Source organism: Semicossyphus pulcher, unplaced genomic scaffold (genome assembly GCF_022749685.1).
Source record: "Semicossyphus pulcher isolate SPU_LCO1_2020_fin unplaced genomic scaffold, fSemPul1.0.p SCAF_12, whole genome shotgun sequence".
In the NCBI taxonomy this organism is placed as follows: Eukaryota; Metazoa; Chordata; class Actinopteri; order Labriformes; family Labridae; genus Semicossyphus; species Semicossyphus pulcher.
Window position 1 is genome coordinate 24,429,566 of NW_027211626.1, and position 23,319 is coordinate 24,452,884.

At 38.4% G+C, this 23,319-nt stretch overlaps 2 protein-coding genes across 2 annotated transcripts; one reads left to right on the top strand and one right to left on the bottom strand.

The window, feature by feature from the left end:
* Positions 1 to 1,105: 1,105 nt before the first annotated feature.
* Positions 1,106 to 12,490, top strand: ctu2 (cytosolic thiouridylase subunit 2 homolog (S. pombe)). The gene is made up of 17 exons (XM_069658783.1): positions 1,106 to 1,167; positions 1,400 to 1,466; positions 2,351 to 2,425; positions 2,895 to 2,973; positions 3,180 to 3,239; positions 3,775 to 3,835; positions 3,973 to 4,082; positions 5,234 to 5,475; positions 5,582 to 5,717; positions 5,833 to 5,964; positions 6,494 to 6,585; positions 6,910 to 7,007; positions 8,209 to 8,307; positions 9,364 to 9,472; positions 10,539 to 10,605; positions 10,714 to 10,772; positions 11,124 to 12,490. The coding sequence occupies exons 2-17, from the start codon at positions 1,411 to 1,413 to the stop codon at positions 11,182 to 11,184; spliced, it is 1,536 nt and encodes a 511-aa protein (XP_069514884.1). The 5' UTR covers positions 1,106 to 1,167; positions 1,400 to 1,410; the 3' UTR covers positions 11,185 to 12,490.
* Positions 12,491 to 12,973: 483 nt separating this feature from the next.
* cdk1 (cyclin dependent kinase 1) lies at positions 12,974 to 21,541 on the bottom strand. Its single transcript, XM_069658327.1, has 8 exons — positions 21,492 to 21,541; positions 20,747 to 20,789; positions 20,407 to 20,563; positions 19,520 to 19,643; positions 18,270 to 18,440; positions 17,917 to 18,080; positions 14,888 to 15,029; positions 12,974 to 13,215 (listed from the first exon to the last, which is right to left on the bottom strand). Exons 2-8 carry the CDS (start codon positions 20,781 to 20,783, stop codon positions 13,099 to 13,101), a joined length of 912 nt encoding a protein of 303 aa, XP_069514428.1. The 5' UTR covers positions 20,784 to 20,789; positions 21,492 to 21,541; the 3' UTR covers positions 12,974 to 13,098.
* Between the last annotated feature and the right edge of the window lie 1,778 nt (positions 21,542 to 23,319).

Below are 23,319 nucleotides of genomic sequence, written 5' to 3' on the forward strand. Positions count from 1 at the left end.
TGTTTTAAGTGGTTAAAAGGCTTGTTTGGTGCCTTAAAGGTCCGTTAAGTTCACCTTGAGAAAAGTGTAATGACTTTGCATTGGTGATGATTGCATACAGCAAAATGAAAAAGCACTTCAGGGGGCAGAGTGGGGGTTAGAGTTTTAATCACTTGTATCCAAAATATTAAACAATTTTAGAAACTGTTCTGGGGTTTCTGTGCAACCTGTTTGAATGATGTGATTTCTTTCATTGCCTTATATTAAAACTAACAACTTCTGCGTGATGTTCTTGTTTGAGCATGTCTTGTCTTTTTGAAATTGTCCACACAAAAAAAGTAACAAGAAGAAAAGAAAGTAACACAAAAAGAGTGTCACTTTCTAAAGTACAGAATATTACTCTAACCGACAACTAGGTGTTTCTAGTTGATTCTCTATTATTTCAGCATACTACTCCAGTCTGCAGATGTGAAGGTTGTTATATGTTTTAACAGATTTTGGTCCAGGTGCTCTGCAGGTCTAGAAGTGATGTGTTGGGGTCCTGCTGATGAATTCAAGAGTTTTTTCTTTTACACAAAGAAAGAGAAGTGTGACCAGAATACACAAAGTGCTGTCAACACTTTTCTATTTTGATCTTAAGTTATCTGTATATATTTTAAGAGTAAATTCAGCATTTTCAGTTTAACACCACATATGTTCTAAGTGATAATCATGCTGCAGTTTCACAGAGCTCTGTTTACACATCTTGCTTTATTGTACTTAAATTTTATTTTTATTTTTATTTTTTTCTTTGACACTTGCTTTGGCAGTATAAACGTATGTTTCCCATGTCAGTAAAGCTCCTTCGAATTTAATAGTGAGAGAGAGAGACAGAGAGAGAGAGAGAGTGAGAGAGAGAGAGATCCAGCTCCAAAAGTGTTTCTTTCTTTCATTTTATATCTGGGGCTTTGCTTTTGAATTACGATCAATTACTTTTTATAGTTTTTTTTAAATACTTTTACAGTGTATGATCACGACACATATTCACACCAGTTGGTGGCGGTAGCGGGTATTTTTGTTGTTTGTTAACCGCCTTTATACATAAAGAAGTTTCTCTACGTCATCAAAAAGAGCCGATATTTAGACCCGTGAATGTGATTGGACCAGACACACGAGACTGTCTTGCGTTCCTAAAATAAAGTAAATAAGGTAAATATTAATCGGCATTTAGGCACATTTTGACACATAGCAGTCGACAATACGAAACGCGAGGCTGTATGTATTTCATTATATCTCAGCGTTGTTCCGAAGAGGTCAGCGTGACATGCTCTTAGTGGAAGGAACTTTCACTAAACTGTACATTTTTAGTCAGGAGTAAGTCTTACTTGTCAACTAAAAGTAGTAATCAGGTCAGTAGTAAACCATTGACTTTATTTGTTAGGCATCTTCCCAATGTGCCAGGTGGATGAAGACTACCATGATCAGCTGGAGCGCGCGGCGGTGCCCAGGTAGGTCTTTAGTGCGTCTTTCATCACGAGATGCCGACCGATATTCAAATCTTTCAAGTCAAGTTTGTCCAATTCTTTTATCATTCTTCTCATAAGACAATTGCTGAGTTTTTTTAAATGATGTCATAAGTGCAAAGGAGTTAAGTAGAATCACAAGTATATGTCAAAGGTCTTACAAGTTTTAAAAGTATTACACCAGGAGAACTCATGTCTTTTTGGTTTTAAATTATAACTTATGTTATAATATGTTATATATATTTCTCAACCAGGCAAGACAAAATGAGCAACCTCCCGAGGAACAGTTTTCTACATGACACAGGGTGCATTATGCAATGCACTGTGATTCTAAATAGAATGCTCCACGTACTTTAGGCATGCTTAAAAGCGTTGTTACTCTTCACACATACTCTCTTTATAATATAAGTAAGCATTCTTTAGCCTGATTCACCACAAGCTAACTGTCACACAGAAAAGTTGGGACAGGTGTTATTACAGCTCAGCAGAACTGGTTTGTTCTGGAAAAATAATAATACTAACATTTGTAGAAAGTTGTGTGCATTTACATGCAGTTTATATGTACAATGTACAGATGTTGGTGGTGGCTGTTATTTTGTCACAGCAAATGTATGCCATCAGTAGCAGGTTAATCTTGCTGTGGCATCTTCCTATTGAAGATTTAGCTTGATCAAATAATGAAATAACAGAACATGCTCAACACTAAATGAAAATTGTGTTTTTAAAATGACATTAACAATGTTTAGTTCTTCTCCATTACTGCTGCAGTGTTGCTATGGTGTCATTCTTGTGCACACTTACCGCCAGAGTGACTTTTTTTTCTCTTAAAATGTGTATCAATGCTCATGGGTTTGTTTCTCATGTGTTAGTGTTTCCAAAAAATGTGTCAAATGCAAAGAGGCGACTGCAGCTGTGGTCATCAGAGCAGGAGACACATACTGCAGGTAAGATGTCAACAGTCGGCCCTGGTTTTATGGTGTCTATTTTGCAATTGTTGGATCATGTTATACCACAAACTGAGATTTATTTGTGGGGTTTTAATACAATGAGCCTCATGCATGAATCATGTGGATGCACTTGATCTTAAATTGTGCTTGCAACTTGCTTCCCACTTGTTTTTAGACAATATCAAAATATAAGATTCATAATGATGAGCAAATATTAATTGTTTACTTTTAGAAAAGATAATCATGTTCTGGAGCCTTCTCTTAGATCAGAGACAAAACGATCGATTCCCCTTCACCTTCTCTCTAAGTATGTTCCACCGTCAGTTTCCTGGCCACTAAGACCTTCCAGAGAAAGATTGTGATAGATCTGACATATCACAGTCCACTGTAATTTGTGCTCTTCCCCCAGTTGTACAGAATATATGTTTTACATGCTTTGCTCAATCCATTTCTCTGTCTTTGTTAGGGGATGCTTCGAAGAATACTTTATACATAAGTTCAGAGCCATGCTGGGCAAAAATAGGATAATTTTCCCTGCAGAGAAGGTAAGTTGTGTGCCTTATTTTTAATATTTCATATTTCTTTATGAATTCTATGAATAACTCATATTTGTGATTATAAAACACTGTAAAATGAAGTTAATGCAGTTAATTTCTGACTTATACATAGAATACTTGAATGAATAGAAAAGGTCTTATTCATATCTTTAAAACAGCAGCTTCATATTTGTGGTGGTGTTCTCTGATCCCAGGTGCTGCTGGCTGTATCTGGAGGTCCTTCTTCCTGCTCAATGCTCAGTCAAGTCCAAGAGGTTTGTTTGTTTGTCTCTATGTAGTCACCATGAAAGAGAGTGCAGAAACACAGAAAAACATTATAATCACAATAATCCTTGTAGACTGAATGAGGCCTGTGTTTATAATAACATACAGAGGGAAAATGTTAAGCTGTAAATCGTTGGCTGTGAAGGTGTGGTCATTTTGTCTGTCAGTTTGTCTTTGTGTCAAGGCTAAGTTATGGGCAAAGTGCGGCCAAATTGGGATCTAAGTGGAGAAAGTTCTCAAACTGCAAGACCAAAACATTAGTGGCTCATTCCAAAGAACCATTAACACTTAAACGCTGTCATGTTAGAGCCAGTGACACACTGTGTTAGGACAAATGGATGTTTTTCAGATATGGACCTGGTCCTGTCCGAAACATTAAATGATAATAAATGATGAAATATGCTTTAATGTCCAGTAAAAAAAAGAAATCCTACTCTATTAACATTATGTATAAATCTGTAAATACATTGTAACATGTATTATATTTGAATGTTAGATGAACTGAAGACCTTTTCTTCCTCCCAGGGGTTGAGTCAGAATGCTCACAAGAAGTTACGATTCTTACCTGGCATCGTTTACATCGATGGTAAATTACATGACACGTATAACTCTTAGTGATTTTAATCATTTGAATGTATGTCTGGGGAACTTTGTTGTATCTGAAATGATCCTGGCCAAAACATTTAACACTGATGTAAAATTATATATGTGTGACTTTTCCAGAGGGTGGTGCTGTTGGTCAGACTGTAGAGGAGAGACAGAGGGCCGTGGCTGAGCTGCAAGATGTTTTCAAAGCTACTGGTTTCCCCTTCCACATTGTGCCTCTGGAACAGGTCAGTGTGGACACAGGAGGGGTTTGTTTAACGTCAGCAGTGGGAAAAATGTAATGTTCGATTATAAAGTAGAAATGGGAAAATGGAGTTTGAGTTGATCTGTCAACAACTGGATTGTTATCTGCATTTGTAAATGGTGTATGGACTCCACTACATGTGAGCATAAACCTTTTCACAGACGCATTCTTACACTAATCTTTAAGTGAATTTCCCTTTAGGGATCAATACAGTTATTGTTATTGTTAATCAAGTGCCACACAAGGCAACTGTTCAACTAATCATTCACACACATTTGCACACCAATGGCCATACCTTCGGGAGCAACTTGGGGTTCAGAATCTTGCCTAAGGACACTTTGCTATATAGATAGGAGGAGCTGTCATACCGCCAACCGTCGAATGATGAAGGACCCCCTCCAGTGAAAATCAAGTGTTTAACATTGTAAAATCTCCATGTGGTGTTCTTCATGTGCTACAAGACATATCAGGGACAACATAAGCAGTCACATCCATGGCTGGGCCTGTCTGCTTTTAAACTGCAGTGTACCAAGGACAGGCTGAACAACACGTTTTCAGATTGGCAGGTTTGAGACGTCACAAACCTAAGGAGCCAATCCCGTTAATGGACGGGGTGACGCTATGTATATCATTATGTGCAACTTATGGCAACCACGCTACTGACTACTAACGTTAACATTACTACTACTAATTATTTAATTTCAAGCAAGCTAAATTTCAACGAGTTGCCACTAAACGATAGCAGAGATGTGTTTTGTTTTCGCGATGGAGGGGGCGGTTGGAAATTGTATAGTGGGCAGATTCATGATTTTTAATGAGGGAGAAAGAGTGGATGCCGTGGGAGGATTTTTACAAGGTAATTAAACGTATTTTGCAGAATAAACATATCAGAAACAATTTATTATTTCAAGCTGAGCATTTTGAATGTCTTAAAACATGACTGGAGCTGGCCTTTAAATGCTAAATAGTCACCACACAAACCATTTCCCCTTCAAACTTGCACTTTGTTTCCTACATTTGACAATGGTTTTACATATCAGTGTCATGTCTAAATATACCTAGGTCACTTTGACACAAAAGTCATAATGACAGATGAAATCTATTAATAAAATGTGTCCTTTAACTTCCCTTCAGGTTCTGGACCTCCCCAGCTCAGTCCTGGTGACAGGCCCATCAGCTTCAGAGCGACCAGCCAGTGCTTACAAAGCAGCCGTGGATCACTTTATCCAGAGCGACAGCAGTAGCTGTTTGACGCCACCAGAGCAGAAGGCGACATCAATACCTGATGTTCAGGAATCCCACACAAAGTTACTGCAGCAACTGATTGGCTCGGCTAAGACACTGACGGCTAGAGAGGACCTGCTAAACACATTAAGGTCAGGCAGAGGGGGCATGCTTATTGATTGATTCTTTAAACAGCCTGTGTTTTAGATTAGCTCACTCTCAAACCCAACCTGACACCACTATGTGCTCTCCTCAAAGGCAGCACCTGCTGGTGCACACAGCTCGAGCTGAAGGCTACAGCAAACTGATGCTGGGACACAACTGCACCAGACTGGCTGTTAAACTGCTCACCAACGTATCACTGGGCAGAGGAGCACAGCTGGCTCAGGACACGGTGTGTATGTGAGGAGATGATGGACAGTGAAAGAAGAAGAACACTGCATTTACAAAAAGAAGGAAGAGAAGTGTTTTTCCTTCGAGCAAGTGTGACCTCTTTGTTTGTTTTACAGGGTTTCTCAGACTCCAGATATGGTGACATCATCTTAGTGAGGCCGATGAGGGACTACTCTGCTAAAGAAATAGCTTACTACAACCATATGTTCAACGTGCCATCTGTTTTCATACCAAGCCTGGAAACTAAGGTAAGATCAATAGTAGCTGATGTGACAGTTTAAAGGAAACTCTTCAGAACTTTACAAAAAAGATCTGCTTAGTTGCATGATAGGCAGATAGAGAGAGTGAGAGAGTGAGAGAGAGAAAGAGATCGAAAAAGGTGACGACAGCACACAAGATGTGAAGCAATCATTCTTGTTGTTGTAAACATAATTTAAAACCTGCAGTGACACTCATGCATAATGCTACATTATGGATGTACTGGCACTGCAGGCGGACTGGATTAATGGAACAGCAACATGTAGCCACCTGCTGCACTTTTATTTTGGTTACCCCCTGCTTCCTCTTAGTAGTTACTGTGATTTCACACAAAGAACCAGCTGGCTTCTATGCAGCAACATTGTTGTTTACAATAACTAATAGTTTCAAGTGTAAAAAATCTGAATAAATGTTCTAGCAGTGCTGCCCTATTGAATGAACAAGCCTTCTGTGATTCCATAAAAATGTCAGCAGAACATCCTCAGATTGTTGCGTTTAGTGTGTGTTTGTATCCCACAGACGACAGAGAAGGCCAGTATCCAGCGTCTGACTGAGGGCTTTGTCACCAGACTGCAGGCAGACTTTCCCTCTACTGTCAGCACCATCTACAGGTCAGTAGGAAACCAATAATTCCATTTAATGTTCTTTTTCAAGGTAAATAAAAGGACTTAAACAATAATTTTCGGACATTTCATACATTGGAATTAAAATGACTTTGATTCAGCTAAAGTTCGGGCAGAATGGTTATGGTTATTTGAAATAATCGTGATAAGGCAGGTCATACGATCATCAGCTCATTGTACAAAAATACTTGCTTATACTGAGTTTGACACATAATCCTTGAATAAAAGATGCCGTCTGAAGGTTGCACACACACTAAACAGGTTTGGAGGCCCGTCATAAAGTCATTAAAACATCTGCTGTGTTTCCTGTAGGACCAGTGAGAAGCTGCAGACAGCGTGTAAGAGCTCCTCCGCAGCTGACCTCTGTGACAGATGTTTGCTCTGCATGTGTGCCCTGGATAGTGCTGTTGGTGAGTGTTGTGTGGAACAACTAGCTTATTAACTGTTACAAGAGCTTTAACAAGTTTCTGTTCACGTGTGCATGCCTTTTTTATGACAAGGAATCGAGTTTATTGTCACTACAAACAACACAGCTAGGAACTGCTCTCGGTGAGCTCATAATGCAGGACAGACAGGACATCCTTCAACACAGCTTTAATAAACAGTCACTAATGACACATATTTAGATGAACTTGAATAGCATCTACATTAAAGACTAAAAGTGCTAAAGTCCTATGACATACAGTACTGTGCAAAAGTTTTAGGCAGGTGTGAAAAAATGCTGTAAACTAAGAATGCTTTCAAAAATGGAAGTGTTAATATTTTATTTTCATCAATTAACAAAATGCAGTGAATGAACAGAAGAGAAATCTAAATCAAATCAATTAATTAGTTATCATTTTGACTCATCAGTCCAGAGCACCTTTTTGATCTTTCTCTCTCTCACTCTCTCTATCTGCCTTTAAGCCTCCTACACAGCTGTTTCTGTTTCAGTTAATGACTGTGTTACAACCTACATGTGAAATTGATGATCATGAGCACCTGTTTGGTATAATTGGTTGATAATACACCTGACTATAATCCTACATAATCCCTGACTTTGTGCAAGTGTACCCGTGAGAATTGATGCTGGTTTGAAAGCGACGGGTAGTAACACCAAATATTGATTTGATTTAGATTTTTCTTTTGTTCGCTCACTGATCATTTTGTACATTGATAAATATAAACAATTATTATTTATATTTTTGAAAGCATTCTTAGTTTACAGCATTTTTTACACCTGCCTAAAACTTTTGCACAGTACTGTAGATTTCCAAAGAAGTCTCACAGAGGGCTCCACATGGGAAAACTCCCTGATCACACTCAACACAATCACAGACTTGTGAACTTTTAACCGATATTGTTCCAAAGTTGAATCAATTCCATTCTCTTTTAGTTTTTCACTGAACAGTTTGAACACATTGTATTCTTGTGTATTTCAACAAACATTTGTGAAATTGTTTGGTCAGCCCATATTTCTATCAGAGCTCACGTTTGTCCTCTACTCATCTTGCTGCCTGGCTGCGTGGCTACCTCTGCAAGAGTCAACATTTGTTAACACCCCACAATGCAGTTTATTTGCTTTCTTTCTCCCTTATTTTGTCCTTTCTGCCATTTGCTTCCCTTTTTCAGAGAGTGCTTCAGCCTTCAATATGACTCTGATCTCAGAGGAGCTCTCCAGGACTAAATCTCAAGGAGCTACCTATGCTGAGCTCCAAAGCCAAAAGCCAGGTACAGTATACTTTCAATCAATGAATGCAGTTTACCTCCAGTCATGCCTTCTTTATTACTTGTAGTCATTTCCATGGTATAGTCATTTTGATTAGAATTTTATTTATTGAGAGTCCTTTTTCCAAGAGGCTATGAAGAAAGTTCAGAAAGTTGAGCAACTTTTATCAGCACTGTAATGCTGATTATTAGGGATGCACGATATTATCGGCACGTTATTGGTATCGGCCGATATTGGCTTAAAAATGAGCCGATATAATTAACTGATAAAATAATGGCCTGCTGCATACTTGATTAAATGCCCGACCTCGGCACAATGTCCCCTGCGCGAAGAAGACCTGTGCGGCGCAGCGTGATGACGTCACGTGTGTCTACCTGCAGCATGAGAGAGTTAGAAGCCAACATGTCCGTGGTGTGGAAGTTTTTCAAAGTGTCCGTAATAGAAAGCAAAACTGCTGTTTGCAATGACTGCTCAGCTTCGGTGATGCGAGGAGGAGCCAAGGCAAAGTCTTTCAACACTACAAACTTGATTAACCTTCTCAAGACCCGTCACCCCGACCGTTGTAGCAAATGTGATGAGAGTATCACCATTATACTGTACGCTGATTCCAATACAGAAGAGAGTTGATGATCTCTGCAATTAGGTGTGTGGGAGAAAAATATTGGTATTGGTATCGGTAATCGGCTAAATGAGTTGTAAAATATCGGCATATCGGATATCGGCAAAAAATCCAATATCGTGCATCCCTACTGATGATCATTTAATTTATTTTTAGGCTTTTCTTTTCTGTTGTAAAATGTTATTTGAATTATAAACGCTACCAAAACAATACAAACAGTTTCAGTGTAATTGCTTCATATAACCATAATAACATGGTGCGTGGTTGTATTGTTCATTGTAAATTGATGTATCTGAGTGTTTCTGAGTGTTTGGGCCTTTGAAATCCTGCAGAGTGAAATACATTGTACTCACCAGGCAGTGCACCAGAAGCTCACAATCATGTTCTTAACTCAGTTCTCAGGCATTAATAAAACTGTAATACTGCGTTTTCATTAAAGGTCTGTCAGAGCCTGAATCGACTGCTCCCAATGGAGAGTGCTGTTCCTCTGGAGGAGGAGAGGACTGTGGGAGAGCAGAGAGTGGTGGGAGCTGCTGTTCTTCTGCCAAGTACGTGTTCAGAGATTTACTTCTATTAGTTTTGTCAGTCATGTCAACAGTCAGATTTTAAGCCAACTTTTGAATGTGAATCAAATAATTGCCATCTATCTGTCTTAATTTATAAAAGGTATGTTGGTTAGCATAATAACATTTGCTAATTAGCAGTGAACAAAAGGTCCAGCTAAGGCTGGTGCTTCTGTCCTTAGTTTCATAGGTTCATAATTGTATTAAAGTTTCAGAATATTGCTGCTACTCACTTATGGCTGTAAAGTTCACAGTTAGGTCCCTTGTAGGGCTGCTAAGACCACTGGGATGTGAAGGAAAGTTGTGCTTAAATGTGGCTCACATACTCACTAACTTTTCTGCAACGACACTGAACATGACCTCACTCAGTGTAGTGTTGTGGTAAAGCTCGGCTCATTCACCTCACAAACTCCAAACTTTATTTCAAGGTTAAAATGTGCCTCATTAAGCATCCCCCTGTAGTCTGATGAAAGCTGCAGTGTGGATCACGGTAGCACCTCAAGACCCTACATAACAACAAATTCTAGATTGACAAAACAGACCAGAGGGGGAGGATCGCAGATGTTTATTAAATGTACCCGACCAGACAGACCGGCTGTAAGTAGCTGTGTCTTTTACAAAGACAACTTTTACAAAATACGCAGATCGTTCATGCGACACCTTTGTGATCCTTGGTGACTGTTCAGGGAGGACCATGCTGCCCTCACTGCAGCTAGAACAAACAGCATGCTGCTAATTTCAGAGAAACTAACATTTGAGAGGACATTTAAGTTTGTCATGGATTTTTTGCATCCTCAGCCACAGCCTAGACTAGTTACATGGCACGTGTTGCTTTCACAGCGGACCATGTCTACCTTTCATTCCTTATTGACTTCCTTTAGAAAAAGTACAGGCTATTAAAGTACAACTAAAGAACACCCAACCGTCTGCTACTAACCCTGCCCAAGTTATTAAATAAATCTTCCTATTCACTCTATGTCACACCAAAGTGATTATCCCCAGGGTTTGCCTTTGTGACCATAATTGATTTTCCTCTGTTGTTATATTGTAGGGAAACGGAGACACCCAACCTGAAGAGCCTGTTGTGTTACAGCTGTAAGCTCACCGTCAAAGACATGGTGAGTGCAAACTTAATAAACTGAATGGGTGTCATGGTAGCAAATACAATCTTTACTTTGTGTTTATAGTTTTTTGTTCTTTCCCATTTCTTTATGTTTCACATGTAGTCATCAGTGGATCGTCTCCCGCTCTACATCCTGTCAGAAGCTCAGAGGAGGCAAAGGAGGTGCGGAGAATCATTGATTTATTTAATAGGCAGTTTTCATGGTTGAGTCCATGTGAAATACATTTATTATCCATAACCGCTCGTCGTTCATTTATTCAATTCAATATTCAACTTTCTGAACTTTTTCCAGTCATGTCAGCCTAGTATAAAGACTGAATAAAAATGTGGACACATTGTTCATTTTGCACATCATTAAAGAGTAATTTTCAGAACTACAGCTGTTATATTAACAATGCCAATTCAGTCATTCAGTCTTTAAACCAGATTGTTGCATAAACAGTAGACAAATCGTCAACATAAAGACAAAAGACACACAGTACCCTCCAGTTTGACCTGTGCTGTGTTCTGTAGGTCTCAGATGAGAGAGGAGATCAGCGAGTTCCTGCTGGATGACGGTGATGACGGCGACTAGAGGGAGGAGCCAAAGTTTGATGAAACAGTGGTGAAGCATTGTTTGCCTCCAGCAGTCAACTCTGGAAAATATCTACATCATACTTTTACTTTTACCCGCAAGAAGTGGACAACTTTTAAATATAAATGCTTAGCAAATATTCAGACGTATAGATTTTTTTTAAAAGACCAGACATCTACTTTCTATATCCAGTAATTCTGTGCTGTCAAAGGTTTGGAGCGTCCAAGGAGTGGGAATGCATTTTGAAGTTTTTGAGTTTGAAGATTAGACTGACACCAAAACACTGCAAAAAGTATTGTAATTGTGAACCAGAAGAAGAAATAAAGCGTTCAGACAGGAATCTGCATGTTCATGTATTTGATTGGTTGAATCGTTGGTTGGTTTGAAATGAATAAGGAAGCTATGTTTTTTAAAGACTCCCTGAAAGCCTGGCATTTAAAACAGGGATTGTGCCTTAGAGCTCCTGTCTCTCACACAGAGAGTGAGGCTCGTTGCTCGTGGCTTGTTGGGTAGCCTGATGACTTTTTGGATGAGTTTGCAAAAATGTACCAAAAAACACTAGAAACATCTGTGTTTTAATATGAATGTATTAGGCTTATAGAGACTTACTTATGTACCAATTATGACCTTTTTTCCAAACCTAATTAAGTACAACAAAACAGTGGCGGTTTGGTTAGGTTTCGGCACCAAAACCACTTTGTACGGTTTAGAAAGAGATCAGGCTTGTGGATTGTATAATGGTTTCATGTTGGACCACAGTCGTCTAAGGGTTCAAACCCAGCACAGTGAGTAAACACACTCTTCATATCAAACACATGCTGTTTGTTAGTTTATAATAAAGCTACAGTTGAATATTTCAGAAACGGAACATATAACAGATCTATTTGAACTACCTTCCTTACAACGTTTTCTTCATTTATTAATTATGTGGTCATTATGGAATTCAAAGGTTGGTGAAAACTGATGTTTGAAGAGTACAGCCAAGCCAATGCTGGCACATCCAGGTGAACAGAACATGACATCAGATTGAGTTACACATTTTGTCTTTGTAATTGCTGTTATAAAACCTTTAACTTTTCATTTAGAGCTGCTACAAGACATTAAATTACTTTCTTTCTGCGCTGTTGACTTGTTTAATATCAATGAAGCTCATTCGTCCACTCAATGTGAGCATGCATAAGACATCATTGAGCTTCTTTTCTGCAGTGCTTTGTACCATACTACGCTTACGCCTCAAACAAGACCAAATAAAAATCCTGGTTGTTTGTATCTAGACTGGCTTTAGAGAAAAACTTCCTTAACATAAAATACTAAAAGTTTAAAGACGTTTTAAGTGCACTGTATGTATATATATATATATGTATATATATATATATATATATATATATATATATATATATAGTTCATGTAAATCAGACAGTGCTTCACTAAAACAATGTTTTCACACATGAAATTGTGTTTCAACCGACCATTTCATTTTTGTAAAGTGATATTGTTCATAGCATGGATGAGTTGTTTTTGGGAGTCACTGTGCTGGATTACATATCACCTTTTATTGTGTGACAAACTGTTATTTTGTAAACATGAATTTCCCTTTATTTACATAAAAGGCTCTTAAAATGTACTTTATTATAACATAGCTGTTGTTACAGAAGGGATGTTATTGGCTTGCAATAAAAGTGTTTCTATGCTCCAGATTTCCCCAATCTGCACACTCTGCATCAGAAATGGACCTTTATAGTGAACAAAATAAAACATTAGATTCAAAGCTTTTAAACAGAAAGTGCAGCTTTATTGAAAAGACATTTGTGAAAGACAAAACATGACCAGAGGTATACAATTTTCACACACAAGTATTTACAGAATGATAATTCACAATGGTTCTGAATGTGTTTGTATGTCAACTCAATGTGTTTAGATTTTGTTGATGTTAGCAGCAGGCAGGGTGGATTTGTCCAAGTCATCAAAGTAAGGGTGAGTCATGGCCTCGCGGGCCGAGACCCTCTTGGGAGGATTGTAGATCAACATTTTCTACAGCAGAGAAACAAGAAGGGGAGGAAGAAGACAGTGTTACTCATATTTCTATTTGTAGTAACATCAATAGATTACAACAGCGAGGACAGCCTGAAGTCTCTGATGCTATAATTGATTTGGATTTAGGAGACACAACATGTTACAAACAGCACACAGGTACTGTGTAAAACATTCTGAACTGCAGAGAAATATAGGAACTGTTAGTCATGGCTTATATGCATACATTTCCTTTAAATCATGTCATATTGTCATTGTAATATAGATCAATGGTTTTGCACAACTCATATCCTGCAGGTAAACGGTAAATGGATGGTAAATGGACTGTACTTACATAGTGCTTTTCTAGTCTTTGTGACCACTCAAAGCTGCTTTTACACTACAGATCACATTCACCCATTCATTCACTGATGGCAGAGGCTGCTACGTAAAGTGCCCAACTGTCAATCAGTTATCACATTCACACCTGTTGGCTATGCCACCGGTAGCAATTTGGGGTTCAGTGTCTTGCCCAAGGACACTTTGATATGTAGACTGAGGGAGATGGGGATCGAACCTCCGACCTTCCAATTGAAAGACGGCCGACTTTACCACTGAACCACAGCCACCCCAGGTCAAATTGAGATGTCTGTTTGTTGATAAAATTAGCAGTTTATTGCAACCTCAAAGCTAGATAACACTAGTTGCAGTATTTCTTCTTGAAGAAAAAAAGCCCCTTAAAAATACCTTGATACTAAAATTGACATTTCTCTTTCCCCAAGTTACCATTTTATTATTAATTAACAACAACAAAAAATCAATTCTCAAATGTAATCATCTCACAACAGTAAAAGACATTTCTTATTGCAGTCACAATGAAGTCAAAATATTTGTATTGTCATCATTCAGTGCTGATGGCCGACAGTCAGCAATGTAAAGGACAAAAAAGCACACATTTACTCTCACACTGACACAGTCTTTCAGACATTTGATTAAGCTACAATAAAGGGACATTTCTCTCTGATGGCAGCAATGTTCTTGTTAATTTGTTTACTTAATGAGTTCAGTGTTTTTATTTAGTGAATGACTTTTTCCAGCACAAAAGTGGTGTTGCACAGCATAAACCTATGTGGTTATAGCTTTAAATAACCTTTGATTCTGGGTGTTCCAAGTTTTTAAAATGACAGAATTTAATCAAACCACGTATTAATCTCATTCTACGTTTTTTTCACAGAAATGTATTGACTCATTGAAATATTTAAGTCTTGATAGTTGAGTCAATTGTGAATAAGTTGATAAAAGCTGGATGCAGCACAAAATGATGGAATAGAGGAAACACGAGACAAACCCTCCAAAACACACCTCACTGTGGGACACAAGTTAAGGTTATATTGGGGATTGTATACAAAGTCAATGGAATTGCATTAGACTTGAATTATCCTGGGACAGTATGACCTGACAGTTTCAGTATACAGTACATACTGTATAGCTATAACTGTACAGAAATACTTTATAGCTGTTTACATGTTACTCCTGACAGTTTCCTTCTTTAAACTATGAAGTTCAAAGTTACTATAGAAACAACTTGTTTTTTTCTATAGGGAAAAGGAAAGAATTTAGCTTCCATTTAATAACTAAGTTTTAGAAAAGTACATGTGAAAAAAAGATGTGAAGGTTCAGCCCTAGTTCTTACCGCCAGTAGGTCCAGTCCATTCTTGTCTAGGTTCTTCACCATGGATGACAGGTTGCCAGATTTCCATTTAGGGAAAGTGTTTTTGTAGTCAGGCAGGCTTTCGACATCAGGCCACACATCATTGTTCGGGGTTCCAAGAGTCCTGGAGAGAACACAAACAGACAGCAGGAATCAAAGAGGGGGACCAAGAACTTCAGGAACGTATGCTGTGTTTCTACCAGAAGAACCAGGGACCCAGTGTAGCTACTGTTAATGTCCTTTAACTGTCAGTCACGACTGAAGTGCAACTTAAAAAGCATTATTGTTTTTTAAATAAAGTCAGTAAACCTGGATATGAAAGTATTCACAGGAGTGCACTCAATAATGACTTCACAATTACTCATATTATGCATGTAAAGCCCTGTTCAATCAAATTAAATCAATACTGAATCATGTTAACACACATCGCAGATTTTCCTCATTCCGTGCAGGCATAATCAGCAATTACATTCACTGACATTGTCCCCCAGACATGTTGTCAGGGTTCTGTTAACAATCAAGTTAAAGTTACAATTGATAGGCTACACACCATATATATTACCAAGATAGAATATGGCAGCATGCAGTAATGACTTTTCCAAATCTCATCACCTTGAGATTTCACTCTTTGGATGGATTAGAGCTTGCTCATTCTGAGGGTCTGTCTACATGCTGTGTGGCATTATGAGCCTTTGTGGAATTTGCAGCTAAAATGTTGTCAGTATTTTAATTTATAGGCCTCAATACAGCAAACATAATTCTGACTGGGAAAGGGTCACCAACCAAAAGTCACCTAAGATGCCTATTCCTAAGTGACTAATGCTTCAGCAAGACCCCTTTGGGAACTATGTTAGGGGATTTGTGGTGGTATGGAAATGTTGACATGGCAACATTCAGATCTCAGATGACCGCCACAATTATTACAAATGATCTGAGATAATAATACAACTCCCAACTGCAAATGTATTAGCACCTAGAAGAGGTGATTCACATGTTAACTAGCTGACTGTGTGTGAGTAAACAATAGTAAAGCAGACTGAATGTTCCAAGTTTAAACTGTATTTCAGCCCTCAGGGATGCAAATCTTTGTGGGCTCAAAAGCATTGTGAGCAGGTCAGACGACTATGTTCCAAACACTTGATTTAAAATCGCTTTGCTCTTCTTCCTGCTTCCACTTTGCAGCCTCTGCAATCAGTGTCTGAGTGAGGTTAATGGCGGGGAGTGGAAGTGCTTAATGGTGGGGAGACTATAAAAGTCCATTTACAGTTATAAAACACATTTTGAGAGGGTTGCTCTGATAGCAACAGCAGCAAAAGAAAATTAATGCTGTGATTGTTAGCAGTGCAGCCAATGTTGGAAACCCATTTAGTCAAATAGACATACAGACAAACATGGGGCTGTGCAAATACAATAACACATGTATGTTACATCAGATGAATACAATGCACAGATGTATTTTTGTTGCGTTAATGACAGATTTGGATTATTCTCTCAGCCCAGCCGTATCAAACTATGGAGCAAATAAAAATAGATATAAAACCAACAGTCTCTGTTGTACATGTATATCAGGAAAGCTTGATGAATATCTTTCGTGAATATATTTCATAAAAGTCATACAATAAAGTGGAAAGTGTTTTACTGGTCTCTCTCCCTCCTCTCTTTCACCATCAGCTCAAAGAGCTCCTGAATCAAGAGACCTGATTGGTCAGTAGGTGGTGTTTAGTTCAGGTTGATCTCTTATCTCCAACAGAACCAGGGGTCCGTTTCAGAAAGGTGGTTCAACAAACCCTCAGTCTAACCCCGGACTGTGGTTTGACTTACTCTGAGCTGGAAGTCGCTGGATTTTGATCTGAGTTAGTTCAATCAACTCTGAGTATGTTCAAGTTTAGTATATGCATGCCGACTATAAAAAGCCGGTATTAATGGAGCCCCCAACACCACGATTCACCATGGCAACGGTACACAAAAAGAGGTCCTCCTACGCCACACCAGTGGAGCTCGAAATCCTCACGCAGACGCTCAGTGAATACGAGCATGTTTTAAGAAAAGTAACACGGCTGCAGCTGCAAAAGAGAGAGAAGCAGCGTGGGAAGAAACTGCTGCTCGAGTGAACGCGCAAGTTTGAACTGGTCTATTTATTTAATATTTAATCACGACTGGAAGCTAAAATTTATATTAATGTAGGAGCAATCCAGCAGGACAAAAACGTACATGAAAGCAGTTAAAAATAAAATACCAGAACGTCATTGAAAGGTGCGGCTCAGGCAGAACAGGCTCATGGCTGAACCTCACTTCAATCATATTTTAAATATTAAAAATTTAAATTTAAAAATATATATATTTCCAATAACTAACTTTTGTTTTGGTAGGAAATGAAGAGGACCAAATAAATGACTTATTTGTCTTATTTGAGTGCTCTCGGCAGTGGTGGTAGTAATGATGACTTTGACACAGATATGTCTTTTGATTTTTTAATTATAATTATAAAAGACTTTTGCAAAGGGGTCAGAGCAGCACTCAAACACGCGAAGCGGGCTGAATGAATAAGGAAGTCGAATGAGGGTTTTATATTCTAGAGGGAGGAGACGGAGCGAAACTCCTGAAGAAAACCTGCTCCCGCCCAGGTTAAGTTCACAGACACAGTTACCATAGTAACCAACTCAGAGTTAAAGTTACCACTCTTTTAAAAACGGCACACCTGAGGTTTCCTTCATTTCAGGGTTAACAAACCCGGGCTTTTCACTAAACCCGCTTTCTGAAACGGACCCCTGCTCTGGAGCAGGTTAGGTGTTCAGCATAAGTTATGGTGATCTACAGTGAGCCACCTTCTTGGTACTGAAAACTCTGAGTTAACCCTGAAGTTATCCTGCTAGAAGTATACCCCCCAGCTCAAGTGTTTTGAGATAACTTTGGTTATGTTTTGGCGCTATACAAATAACATTTGATTGACTGATTAAAACAGCTCTGAAGGGTTCTACTAAATTCACGTAGGTATGCTCCGGTGCATCTACCTGAAGATCCTGAAGAGCTGATCTATCTCAGAGTCCCCATGGAACAGAGGCTTCTTGGTGGCCAGTTCAGCAAAGATGGTCCCAGTGCTCCAAACATCAACAGGGGTTGAATATCTGGGTGAACCCAGGAGAACCTCTGGAGCCCGGTACCAAAGAGTTACAACCTGAGGACACACACAAAAGGGGAATAAGACTCAGTGGTCATTTTAGAGACTTTTTGTTTGCTGGAAGAATCCCCTTGTACACCTGTCTCTCAGTGTTGGTGATGCCCTACCTCTGATCACTGTCAGTGCAGTATTACAGTTCAGTTGTTTTAGTCCATGAATCATTGTTGTGTGTGAATAGATAATCACCTCATGAGTGTAGACCCTGACAGGAACACCAAAGGCCCGAGCCAGGCCAAAGTCTGCCAGTTTGATGACTCCCTTGTTGTCAATCAGGAGGTTCTGGGGTTTCAGGTCCCGATGGAGAACTCGACGACAGTGACAAAAGTAAATGCCCTCCAAGATCTGGTAAAGGTAGCTCTAAAAGGAGGTGAAGGGTGAGCAGAGGCAAATACACATGGACAAATGTTTAGAATGTGAAACTGTTAATGGGCAACACAAGACAGGAGCAGTATTTTTCAAAGAAAGTTTTAACCATTCATGACACCCTCGGCCCTTTACAAGACTCATAAAGGTGGTGATAAAGAAGGTCGTCAGTTTCCTTATTATTAAATTGTAATTGAATTAATTGGTTAATATTTTAGCTCTTCTCCAATTTATGTTAAATAGTTGCTTATGGAGAGACTGTATTAGTGTTAATCCACAATATCACTCCACACACAACTTATCATAACTTTGAACTTAACTGACATTACGAAATAGAAAATATATATCTACTGTTTGCCAAGAGTCCCCATTTCTGCTGTGAACCTGGAAAACTCATGTGCCAGAAGACCGAGATATTTGTGGTTGGCACAGAGCCCTGACCTCAACCCTATTGAACACCTTTGAGGGGAATCCGAACAATGATATAAGGCCATGTCCTCTTTTCTAACATCAGTATCTGACCTCACAAATAATCTTTTGTAAGCCTTCCTGGAAGAGTGGTGGCTGTTGTAGCAGCAGAGACTTAGCCAACTACAAATTACTGCCCAGAGTTTTAGAGGAAGATGTTCAAAAAGCTCATACAGTTGGTTGTAGTCAGGTATCATTGTATTTAACAGGTTCAAACGTTTAGTTATCTAAACATACTCTATAAGCATGCTACATTTCATGTATAATAAGAGGGGGGGGGGAATTTAAATGTCAAGGCCTATGTGTAGGGTTTTAAACTTCTACGTTTGGCAGGTCAGCTTAGCTGTATGACAAGTTTTCAATGAATGAGCCTAGAAATTCAAAGTAGACGACGGGGCTTACTGTTCAAGCTGTACTGTTCAAGGCACTACATTCCTTGAGATACATTATTTAATTGCATTATCTGATTCAAAACCAATTGCAATAATAATAATAATAATAATAATAATAATAATAATAATAAGAGCTGTCGCTATTTTCCCATACATAAACTGACATCCCTCAGATAAACCCCTGTAGAGTTAATCCATTACAAAAATAGTTACCTTGACGAGCATAGGTTCCATATACTGGCCAGAGGGGATGGTGTCCAGGTACTTCTTCAGGTCCATGGACAGGAACTCAAAGATGAGATAGAGACGAGACTCCTGCATCAGGACATCCAGGAGTCTGGGACACACACAAAAACACAGCTGCTTTGTAAGTTCATACTTTACTAATGTATACATTTCCTCATTACCCCTGACTCTCATTATTGCCATTTATTCACATACTCTATGTTAAGGGTTTGGCTGGATGTTTATACTGTAAGTACATGCCATGAATTAAAGTTAAAACATAATTTGGCAATACACTGTGTTGGGCAAAAGCAAAAACCAGGTAAATTAAGACGGGCAAAGAAAGCCCCATGATATCCCCCCTAATTTTGTAAATGAAAAAGAAATGCAAAAATTTTCAACTGCCGTTATGTCCAGTGCATTAAAGAAGGAATACTGCAGTCATTTAGATTTCGGACAGTTTTTTAGCTTCTACAGCTACGCAGCTGATTACACACTACAAGTGTCCAATAAAATATGTAAATGCCTCCCTTTTTTTCAGACACAGGAAGCTGTCGGGATTATTTTTGCTTTATAGAAATATATGGTGCTGCATGGTGAGGTCTTCATGTCACTTAGTCATTTAATGTTAGAGAAAGGCTGAAATCAAGTTGCTGATGGTATTCCACAATTGTTCTAGAGGTGTCTATTAAAATACCTATTATTAGTTCCATAAGGCAGTTAAACAACATTGGTTATTATTGGTTTTGCGTTACTTTTGTGGCCTATTTCACTGAGATGTATTGTAAATACTATCTGCAAACATCTACGAATTCCATCACCATTTCACTCGTTAACACGGCAGTATTGTAATAAACCCCACATATCAAGCGTACCGTACAACGTTGGGATGCTTCAGCTCTTGAAGCAGAGAGACCTCTCTGACAGCAGTGCTGGGAACACCCTCCTCCTCACTCTCCAGACGAATCTTCTTCATCGCCACAACTTGCCCTGTGGCCTTGTGCCTGCCTTTATATACAACGCCATATGTACCTGCAAGAACAAGTTACCACAGAATTTTGAATCATATAAAGCAGGATATAATACTGACATTTAATTTTTTTAATCTTTAAAAGTACCTAAAGTGACAATGTAAGGATTCTGAGAGCAGTTTCATAATGCAAATTAAGCCCAATACATTTATTTGAAAAATGACAAATAAATATTAAGACCAACCTTCTCCAATTTTCTCAATCTTCAAATAGTCTTCCATTATGGCCTGAAAGAAAAAAATGTTATCTTATCAACAGTGCAAATTCAAAAATGATTTCTTTCCATAAGCTTTGATTGCTGGAACATTTTTCAGTTAGTTACGTTCACGACGTATATTGCACTCTCTCTAATACGATGTAAAATTTGGCACAGAATCGAACAAGGCAGCAAAAAGCTAACGTAACCTGGCCAGGGATAATTAACAGTTGGAATTATGCACACCATTATAGCTTACTGTTTATCCAACAATTAAAGTTACGGCAAAGTATCACATGTCTGTAAACTTAAAGATAACCTCACGTTAACGTTGGTATCCAGACTATAAGACTAAAGTAAATTGACATGTCATATGTTTTACTAATAAGTTTGTTTTAAGCTTTAATCTTTTTGCACATAATCTTTGCATCAGCTGTGGACTTGATTATGTTTCGCCTATGACAGTAACGTCAACGCTGATGAAAAAGATTTCATAGGTATAAACTTGTAACTCAGCCGTTAAAATTGTCAGTTTCTCCATGATGATGTAAAGGTCAGCAACGTTAGCTTAAGCTAACTAACGTAAATGCTTCATCGTCAAGCCTTACTGTTACCATCTCTTGATTTTGGATGCTGACCCGATTTCTGTTCAGACTAAATGTTCAAAATGTGTACCTAATCTGACAAAAAATATATGAATATTATGTCCAGTGTAAAATAGAATAATATTTACCTGACTGTGCCTTCAGTTGTCTCGTATGTGCTCTCTGCTCACAGGCTACCGCTGGAATGCTGACAAACTCGTTTGAATTAAGCGCAGTACAGCAGCAGTTCAAAACAGACCAATGAGCTCACGCGATGTATTTCAAAACCGCCAATAAGGGACTGGGAGGCTGCCATGTTGTCTGAGCGGGAGAGAACGCGCCGACGTAATCGGACACATTTCTATCCTGAGTTACGTCTTCCAGGCAGCGACCACCGTTCTCATTGAGCTGCAGTAGATCCTCACACATCCTAAGGCATATTCTTTTATTGTATTAGTATTGTACTGTTGTAAAGTGTCGCAGACGGAAAATGGCAAGCAGACGCGTGCATTTACCATGCAATTTATTGGCATTTGACATGTCTTAAGGAATGAAATTAACAAAAAAAAAGTGAATTAAAATATTAGTTAATGAAATAAGGTATATAATTAAATGGTGTAGCCTTATGTCCAAGCTGGGTTACCTGAGCTCTCTACCCTCTCTTCAGAGGGAAATACCACTGCTTGTGGTTGTGTTTGGTCCAACTATGAAAAGTTTTCTGGCAAGTATAGTCCAATGACTGTATCTTTTTTTATCCATCTTTTCATACAGTCTATGGTATAGTCATTTAAAGCTCCTGTGAGGAACTTTTGGTGTGTGTCGATTTTAGCGCCCCTTGTGGACAAAGCTGTACCTCTTATCTCGTTGCTGATTTTATCCGGTACATGCTTAAGTTGTGGCATACAAAAAAAATCATCCTGTTTTCTTTCACAGTCATATGTATGACTCACTCACTTAATATTTTTGCCCTGGAAAATGTCAACAAAGGCAGCGTACAGTTTATCACTTCGTCTGACAGCTACCCCCAGCCAGCAGTTTCAGGCATCAAAAATAACTATATGGAAATAATCAATCTTCTTCTTATGGTCTGATATGCTTTTGTTGGTTATAAAGAGTCATCAGAATTAACTTCAGTCTGTTTCATAAGCTGCTAAAAACTCCTCACAGGAGCTATAAAAACAAATAATAGAGCATAAAAGAAATAAAATAAAAGCACCACTTTTGCATTCCAGTATATTTTTTGTTGTTGGTGACTGCTAAATCTGTATTTACAATTTCTGTATAAAAACCAAGGTTAGCCAGAAAACTGACATAGAGTGTGGTACAATAAAAAAAGAACATCATTTTGTTGAGTTGTGTGTAGCTGACTTAACAGCCCCAAACCTGAATTTATTAAATTTGAACATGTACATAGAAGTTACAACACAGAGATTCTTAAATGAATGGAACAATATACTTCTGTGTAAGTTTTCTGATTGATTACTGACTATTAACAACATTAAATATTAACATCTTGAAACCATAAGATATTAGTAAATCTATGTCATACAGTCATACTACAAATAATAACTCGTGTCAGCTTAAGAATTACAGCAGACCTCATTTATCAACCCCAGATACATTTTTCAGTAAAACATTTTAAAAAAGAATAAATAAAACTTAAACTTCCTTAGAAATACAATAAGATTCCAGTGATGTAAGAGATTTACAAAACAACATCTAGATAAGCAATAATTTAACCGCACTAAGTGGGATTCATCTGTCCAAACATTTCACAACTTTTACTTATTTACATATTATGTACACAAGGCATGCCTTAGTTCACAAGTGTGATGTATCCCAGCAAAATAAAAGAAAGGTTTGGAGGAGAAAAATGAGCAGCAGGAGCCTCTGCAGCTTCCAGATTTTAAGCCATCTATTCACAGATATTATGCAAATTCACAAAATCTTGTACAAGCATTAGATTATTACAGTGAC

Bases quoted from the DNA above. Each gene is read 5' to 3' on its own strand.
- ctu2 (XM_069658783.1), top strand. From the start codon at position 1,411: ATGTGCCAGGTGGATGAAGACTACCATGATCAGCTGGAGCGCGCGGCG. The intron at 5,476-5,581 runs GTCAGGCAGAGG...CTCTCCTCAAAG, and splicing joins GACCTGCTAAACACATTAAG to GCAGCACCTGCTGGTGCACA. The intron at 5,965-6,493 runs GTAAGATCAATA...TGTATCCCACAG, and splicing joins TACCAAGCCTGGAAACTAAG to ACGACAGAGAAGGCCAGTAT.
- cdk1 (XM_069658327.1), bottom strand. From the start codon at position 20,783: ATGGAAGACTATTTGAAGATTGAGAAAATTGGAGAAG. The intron at 18,081-18,269 runs GTGATTATCTAT...GTGTGTCCTCAG, and splicing joins TCAGGGTCTACACTCATGAG to GTTGTAACTCTTTGGTACCG. The intron at 15,030-17,916 runs GTAGATGCACCG...TGTTCTCTCCAG, and splicing joins CAGCTCTTCAGGATCTTCAG to GACTCTTGGAACCCCGAACA.